This window comes from Chinchilla lanigera, unplaced genomic scaffold (genome assembly GCF_000276665.1).
Source record: "Chinchilla lanigera isolate Chin_1 unplaced genomic scaffold, ChiLan1.0 scaffold00023, whole genome shotgun sequence".
Lineage (NCBI taxonomy): Eukaryota > Metazoa > Chordata > Mammalia > Rodentia > Chinchillidae > Chinchilla > Chinchilla lanigera.
The window spans coordinates 13,165,298-13,174,320 of record NW_004955424.1 but is presented as its reverse complement, the minus strand read 5'-3'; the positions used below and the strand labels follow the sequence as shown (position 1 = coordinate 13,174,320).

At 36.2% G+C, this 9,023-nt stretch overlaps 1 protein-coding gene across 5 annotated transcripts in view; it reads right to left on the bottom strand.

Annotated features, from left to right (window-relative positions):
- Positions 1–9,023, bottom strand: part of Exoc6b (exocyst complex component 6B) — a 530,721-nt gene that overhangs the window by 134,038 nt on the left and 387,660 nt on the right. For all 5 annotated transcript variants that reach the window (XM_005385581.2, XM_005385582.2, XM_005385583.2 and 2 more), the window contains one exon: positions 2,767–2,840. In XM_005385581.2, coding sequence (XP_005385638.1) covers positions 2,767–2,840 — 74 coding nt within the window. The remainder of the gene's footprint in view (positions 1–2,766; positions 2,841–9,023) is intronic.

Below are 9,023 nucleotides of genomic sequence, written 5' to 3'. Positions count from 1 at the left end.
GGTTCCCGGTACCGGAGAAAAACCAAAAAAAAAACAACAACAAACAAACAAACAAACAAAAAAAACACCTATGTAAACAGATGATCTTGAGACTTACTGCTGAATGACCAACTGGAGTACAGACACAACTCATGAACAATGTGCACACTTGATAACAACTGGATGTGGCTGTGTGTGATTTGAATCTTCATAATTCAATATATCATGTGTTGTAATAGATGTACTTAATGCACTCATGTGAAATAAAGACACACTGTCTGAAAAAAAAGAAGGAATCAATTACTAGCAAATAAGAAGTGCTATATATCAGGAGTAGAAAGTCTACCATCCCCCCAAACTAGGGATGCAATAATAAAAATATAGACTGAAAAAGACAATGTTAAGTGAGACAGATTTTTAAAAATATTTTTCTAGCAATCATACTGTCCTAAGAGGAACTTGCTGGTTTGGGGCAATAAGTCTTTCTCAAGTATGATATTGAAACATAGTCCTGGGGTTGTGCAGAGATTAAGCATCAAGCAAAGAACATACTTTATAATTTTTAAGATTAGTCTCCACCTCAAAATTCAAAAAGTCTATTTCAGGATTTTGAAGAATACATGCAAAAGGGCACTTACTTAATCATGTCCCATGTGATGTCAAGGTATCACCTCTAGAAACACACTCCTATGCTATTTGTAGTTTCAACATCTATAGTTCAGAAGCTGCTTTTAAAGGAATGCACACTTTAAATAACTTCTAAGATTGACTAAGATTATCTGCAAAAAGATAGGACGTGAAAGGATCATTTTTCTCACAGTGATTCAACCTACCTGAGGCTTGTTAATACAGCCCAAAGCTAAGGAAATTTCCAAATCACCTACATTGGAAAATTTTCCCTTGACACTATATTAATAATAACAGACATAAGTAGATTTTAGGGGTAGATTCAATGGGAGGAAGCACAGTCTTTCACTGTCAGTAAAAATTTGGACTGTTCATTTCTATCACTAAAAACATCACAAAAGAAACTCTGGAGTCAGAAACGTAACAGAAAAACAGGAATTTAAGCATAAACGACACTGCTGCTCACCAAGAGCTAACAAACACTGGAGCATTTATCCTCAGCTCAGATTCACCTTATTTTGACTGTGCTTTCTAACTTACTCCCTTAGTTAACATTTTCCATAAGGAGCCAAACCACAAACTAGAAAGAATAACCACAGCCCTTTCTTCTCATGAATAGTAAGAAAGGGAAAACTCTCTTATTGTGAATGTTTCTTCAATGAAATTCAAATTCTGCTTTCCAAGAAGTCAACTGGCCCAGAAGTTTCTAAGAAGAAACTAGGGGAGGCGTGGCAGAATACAACAGATACCACCCCGCAAAACCCTAAATCAAAATCTCAACCTTTCAATCTTACATCAGTCAAAGGGTTAAAACCTGAGTATCAGTTGAGTTGTAGAATCCACAGGTCTTAAATATGGGAAGAGATAGCTCCATTTATGAACACTCTGGGAAATCTTTTATGTGTAAGAGAACTCCCACTCTGGCCCCCCAATATTAAGTTGACACACGTTTCTGGGACGCGGCCTGAATCCTCAAATTTGGTGGGTCTATAGACACAATTTTGTTTTCTGCTTCACAGGGCTTTCCAGAATTGTCATCAGATGACAGATTACACCAGCCATCCACAGGATTCAGGATTCATCCATTATGGGTTAAAAGCTATTCCAGCATGAATCGAGTCACAGTGGTAAGGAGACTACCAATACAAGGGGTCCTACAGCTTTAAGAAATACCCTGGGCATCTACAGGTTTTCAGAATGCAAACTATGTCAGCTCTGAAAACAAGAGGCACTGCATCATTATGGCAGGAGAAACAAAGCCAGCCCCCCTTTTAAAATAGACAAAAAAGATTGTTTAATAGGAGAGAAGCATCGGTCATTGATTCTTACTTCATTCACATTTTCTATCCAACCCCATCCATCTTCAGAGTGAAGAGATGACAGAGCCCAGTTAACTCCCTCCCTTCTTTGGGCCCCCACCCTTTCTGCTCCACTATACCCAAACCATCGAGGCCTACCAACTCATCCATTTCAATCTATAAGAAGCAGCACTATAGAATGACTCTATGTATTGGGCTTGCCAAGCTGAGTTGTGCCTAAGTACCAATTTTCATCACATTACTTCAATAATGTTGCCTTTCAGGTTAGCATGACTGGTTAGGGTCTTTGCTAATCATCTTCCAAATGACCACTTAGTCACTCAGGGCTGACCACATTCTGCAAAGGAGGCAATGGGAAGACTTAAGGCTGCAGAAAAAAGTCAATGAACCAAACCAACAATCCAGAAAGTAAAATATTTCATTTTTCTGCAGTGCTTCTGGCCACATTATCTGCAAACAAAAGTTCTCCAAGCAAGAAATCTCTGCATCAGTGCACCTGCTTAGTATTGGCTTGACGAGTTATCTTTTTGCTGTGTCTGCAGAAGCCAACTACAATACAATGGGTCACATCACTTGAGGGTCACTTGAGTCCCTCTACTCCCTGGATACCTCCTCCCACCCCCTGCCTTCTCTTCTGCCCACAAAACCTTTAACTCCACCATAGCTAAGGATCCCAGATAGCTAAATAAAAGAGGTGGCCTCAAATACAGGGAAAAACCCTTAGGTCTTCAGTGTGAATCGCCAACGCCAATCCCCCTCCCCTCCCCTTTTCCTTAAGACCTGATGGTCTTCAGTCACACATCTTAAAAGAAAAACAAAAAACAAAAACACAAAGACTTACTTGTCTCAAGTCGATGAAGGCCAACTGCAGCGTGTCCTCCTGGAACCCAGGCACCGGGCCGGATCTGGCAAACTCTGTGGGAAAGAAAAGAGGATAAAAAGCGCCTTTAACTAACCATGGACAGGGAGATTGGCAGACGGATGACAGGGAAGACAAGAGAGGCTGGGGGAGAGGAGGACCAAGCTTCTAAGGAGTCATGTCCCTCTCCCTCCAGCTTCTTTGTTTGCCCTTCAAAATTCGTGTCATCAAAACACCATTAATTCCAGCATCCTGACAGCAAGGAAACTGTACTAATTCGACCTGAAATTTATTCCCATGAGCTGCGCTGGGCTTCAGAGTATTTGTTTTGTGAATGGACAAACAACTTGCAAAAGAGGAGGGAGTGGGGGAGAGAAAAAAGTTTTTCCTCTCAACACAATAAAATCTTCAGCTGTGAAACTCTTTTCAGTTCCGAAAGCTATTTATATTTTAGATCGCTGAAGGAATTTTCTAATTTCACGCTTGTCACCTCATTCCCCAAGCATTTATCAAAAAATATTCCCTGCCACATCATTAATTATTCCTCACTGATTATTTGTATTATCTCATGAGTGCCAACACACACACACACACACACACACACAGCAGAAGTAGCAGCAGAGGCTGCCCCAATCTAGTCTTTGGCTTTTGAGCAAAGGAGCATTTGCAGATATGAAGCTCTCCATCTGAATGAATTTCACTATAAAGTTAAGAGAATATTTATACATATCTGTCCTTCTGGTGTGCTCTCTATCCTTGACTTTTATTTTCATTCTTCGCTCAGTTTGTTCTTCTCTTCCCTCTACCCTAATTCCCTCTTAGGTCAGAGACCACAGGAATGCTATTTGTAATTTGCAGTAGCGCCTTAGGTACAAGCTCAGTTTATGACTTTGGCTTCAAGTCATTAACAAGAAGATAACTGCACAGGGCTACAGGGACAAATACTAATAACAGTTAAGAATGTCAGGTTTTATTGTCCCTAAGCCCTGCTTATTATGAAATCAAAAGGTCTTATGTTCCCTGTACATACACATACATGCACACAGACAAAATTCCAAAGTTGGACAGTTACTATGTCTTCAATTTTGTCTGTGAAGCCAAAGTATGAAGGGCATTTAATATCAATGTATTTATCTCAAAAACAACTCCTATTTATTCAAAGTGAATATAAAAAGGAATGTTTTTCTTTCAAATCATTTCCCCCCAGTGGTAAATTTAAAGAACTATAGGCTTGGTATCACTTTTCTTTTGAAGTTAAATAAAATCCATTAAGATATTTGCATAGGCCTGGAAAATTACTTTCCATTACTAAATAAATTTAAATGATGATTTGTCAACAATGAATAGAATTTCTGTATAAAAATATTCTCTACCTGGGAGCTTCTTAGACATAACAGGTTTTCATAAGATCCTTACCCCACTTTTGAAAATAATGCTACCAAATTAGATTAGATTGTGGAATTATGAGAATACTATGTGAAATGAATTATAAAGCAATTTATCAAACTAATTTAAATATAACACAAATGTATTATACAACTCTATAAAATATTTGTATTGCAAACATTTCAAATAAAAAGACTCATAAATGAACTGAGATAAACTATTACCATGATTAGTCATAGAAAAGTTTCTATTTGCTTTGAGATGAAAATTCAAATGCTACTTATAAATTAATTCTATCATGTATGCAGCCTAAGTTTTAGAAGACTGAAGTTCTTGAATTATAGCTACAGTCACTCTTTTTGACAGCCTTTTTAGGCAGCCAACTTAATATGCTTCCCATATTTGATGGTTTATTCTAAGATTGACAGATTATTCCTATTGATCCTACATCATTTGATTTTATGTTGCATCAGTCCTCTGGAATAGTAGGAACCTTATGTGCAACAGCTATGAAGGCGTTTTGCTGGCCCATTTCTGTTCAACTCCACAGAATTATGCTGTAATATAGTTTCAATGATTTGGAGCTGGCTACACATTCTTGGGTCTATTTATTGGAAATTTTTCCTGGGACTAATAGATGAAGCTGATGAAATCACTCAGGAAGCTGGATATATGCATAGTTAGTTCTCAGAGTTACTTTATAGACCTCATTTTTATGACACACTGAATCTTCCAGGTTCCCAAAGGATATAGTGGCCTTTTATTTACCCTTTTATAAATCAGATTACAAAAGAAAATGAATTACACCAGGTATGATAAGGAGAAGAGAATAATTAATTATGAAAATGTCTAATTACTGAATATTCAACTTCATATTTATATATGTTCTCACTGCTTCATGTATATAATTCTTATTTTTTCAGAGTCAGTAAACTCCTTAAGGACAAAGGTCATTTAATAAAATCTAACATGTAGTCAAAACAGTAAGTATTAACAAATATGTGTAATAAACTAAATAAATAGCAGGATTCATTAACCACATATATTTGTCATGGCCAATGAAAATTTCTGGATTGCTACAGATAAGGGGTTCCTAACCTGAGAATCAATAAGCAGGCCTTTGGAATTAATTACATGCACAATGATTTCAAGGGGGTAAACTCTGGGGTTTGTATCAATTAGAATTTAAATCCTTGTTTTTAAGTTACTAGTTTTCTAGGTTTGCATAAAATAACATCCCTCTGCTTCAATGTCTTTATTGCAAAATTTAGGATAATAAAAGAGCATTCCTTACAGTGTGCTGGTAAGGATTAAATAACACATGTAAAGCTGTTGGCAGAGTGCCTAGCATATCATAACTGATTATCATTAAAATTAGTTTCTTTGTAGATGCATTTCTCTGCAATGAAGTTTCATAGCTTTCACTGAATTCTCAGAGGGCTGCTGACCCACAAAAGGTTAATAAATACTGCTCCATACCTAGGACAAAATATCAGAAATTTAGCTACCATTCAGTAATGATTTAATGAGTTGGCTTTGCAAATGTATTTATAGACAAATATTTAATTGCTTCATTTACAGGAAGTTCATATGACTAATTACTACTCTATTATTTACAGCATAGTAATGTACATTTGTATCCTAAAATTTCTTCTTTTTATTTTATTTTAAAAATAAAAGGAGAAAAACATTAACAGACAAACAACCTTTCACAAAATAGCAAAAGAACAGTACAGACAATACAGAGTTACAAAGTGGCAGGAAATTAACAATGCTTGTTCTATTACATATTGATATCTTCAAAGTGGTTTCTCATGAAAACAGATAGAGACATGCAATATTGATCAATCGAGGACTCATTGACAATTTCTTTCAGCAAAGAAATAGAAGACAGTAGAACAACTATGTTAACTATCCTGTATATACATACATACAAAATTTCTCCTTCTTTCCCTTCTCTTTTCCCACATCCCAGTTCTCCTTTACCCTTGAGTGTTTTCCTATCATTTCACAATGTCTCTCATACCTCCTAGTTTAAATTAACTCTTTCAGGTTTTACACTAGTGAAAAAATGCAGTGCTTGCATATGCTGTATCCTAAAATTTCAATAACTGCATAAAATAAAACTGTAACTTCATAATTCAGTACACTCTCAAAAACCTGATTGCCCTGCTTGAGTCAATTTTTTTAATATATGAAAAGGATTAATATCCTGAGAAAGTGTGCATATTTTAAAATAAACGAAAATCTATACCTAGCCTGATTTTAATTATATAAAATATAATATGCATAAAAACACGACAGTAAGCACTCTCTTCATAATGGTAACCAAGGCTGCTATAGAAAGGAAGGTTATAAAAGGATTTTTTCTTCTTCATATTTCATAACTTGTTAAAATTAATATAAATCACTTTTATAACCCAAGAAGAGGAAATAGAACACATGTGTGCATGCACACATGCACATACACACATTATGTAGCAGTACTAAATTAGTATGTTTTTTAGTGACAAGAGATATATTTGTTCAAGATTTGGCAGTATAGGCAGCTAGGATTGGTCTACAAACCCTAATTCCCAGATAGGAAAAGAGGAAAACTATACGGGATGGCAGGGTTAGGGGGGTTTCCAGTCTGCTGTAATGTGCTGATGAATGTCAAAATTGATTACATGTACACAAAAGAAGACTCACTCCCTTTAGAGTCATCAATGAAAATTTTCCTTCTTTTGACCTCACATGAATGGTCAATGCCTGCAAATGTGGACAAGTAGAACCAATGGATACATGGATAATATTAGGTTTTTAGTATGTAAGTGACCTAAGTCAACATAAAGAAAGGTTGGATTTCTGCAAGGTAACCTCAACAATAGGGAAGAAGTCAAGGTGCTTAACATGTAACACAGAACAAACCCTTTCTTTGATCAACCCCTGTCACTTGGGAACCAGGTCAAAGTTCAGGTGAGGCTGGCAAGGTGACTTCCTCTTAGAAGGAAGGTTAAGGTTAGGATGGCCACTCACTGATCAGCATAAGCCTAGCTTCCATGGAGTTTTGGCTCTCCCCTGCATCTCCGTCCTGTCCTATGTAATCATGGTAGTGACTCACAGTTTAACTTGGTACCAGAACCTGACTCCAAGTTCCAATTTGCAAATAATTAAATACCTTTCATGAGAAAATCGCTAACTCACTAAAGTTTATAAAGAAAATGTTTTCATTTAAAAAACTACATGGAGGTATACAAAACTACAGGAAAGGCATATTGTCAGTGAAGACACAAGAGGAGAAGGGAAATCACAAACTTATTTTACTTAGCAAATTCCGAGAACCCCTCATATTCTCATACACATTTAAATCTATGAGATATAGTAATCGCTCTTAAAAAACAATTACTTTTTAAAAAATATCCTGAGAATTTAATTTCTAATAATCTTTACACTCTTAACAAAATGAAACTACCAAAGAGAAAAGGAATCTACTATTTAAAAAATGTTTCATAGATTACTTGCAAGCTGATCTTAAAACTAAGAAACTCTGTCATTAAAGGTGGAGAAAAAAATTTCTTTAAATTTTATCTGGTACACATGACTGAAGAAATCAAAACATAGTAAAAAGCATATAATACTAAAGTGGAATTAAATGAAAGAGCGGGGTTGGAAGTGGCTTTGAGAAGTCAGAATGACTGCATTAGTCTGTACCATGTGTATCTAGAGAGGATATTGTGGAACTGATCAAAAGCAAAATGTGAGCTGGCATGGTGGCGCACGCCTGTAATTCCAGCACTGAGGAGGCTGAGGCAGGACGATCCCTATAGCCTGAGCTACAAAGTAAGTTCAAGGCCAGTCTGAACTGTATAGTGAAACCCTGTCTCAAAAAAAAAAAAAAAAAGCAAATTGTGAGAAGCAGAATATAAAACTAATTCTTCCACATCTTTGCAAACTGTCCACAGAAAAAGAACAGTTTTCAAAGCAAATTCTACCTTGGGCAACAGGTAAAATATATTTCTGAAAAGCAAAATTAGTAGAATGTCCGGGAAACAGATGAAATAACAATTGTGGAAGGAAAACATAATATATTCAAGTAAGAAAAAAGTGAAAAGACAATCTACAAAATGGTAACAAGATGTCCCTAGATAACATTAATACACTACTACTTCCAGTGTACTTCCAGTTCAGACAATGGACAAGACAGCTCTTGCTCAGTGGATCACAAATTTGGTGTAGGCCTAACTGCCAGACAAGCAAGAACACTTGGTACCCCAGAGCCTAAAGTACATCAAGTGCTTGTTTGTATCTTAAGATCACATCAGGTCACATGTGTTTTTTGCAGAATTAAAAATAAATAAATAAGAGCTGTTGTTGCTGTATTAACATAATGGTTTCCTGGTATCTGGTTCCCTAGAGCAACAGATAAGAGGTGTGCTACACTAAGAACTGTGGCTCTGGGGAAGTTAAAGCCTTCTTGCATCACTTCACAGTGACTCCACTAAGCTAATTACAGAGAGGAGTTGATGGAGTCCACAGGGAATCCATTCCAGGCCTTACTGGCCAGAGAAAGGTCTACCAAAACAGAAGGAAGTAAGAATCAAGAACAATGTCAATGAGATAGAAAAGGAGGGAGAGGGCTAAAAGGGGAAAACTCCATGGAGATTTAAACTCACTAGATTTCCCATTTTAGGAAGCAGTGGGAGCTATACAACACTATTTTTATACTTAACAGCATTATATGTAATACTATACGACACATTTGAAAATTTAAGAGGTTAGATCTACATGTGTTCTTACCATAGTAAGAATGAATGGATGAATGAATGAATGAAAAAATAATATGTACATCACAGACAAGAGAAAATATCCAA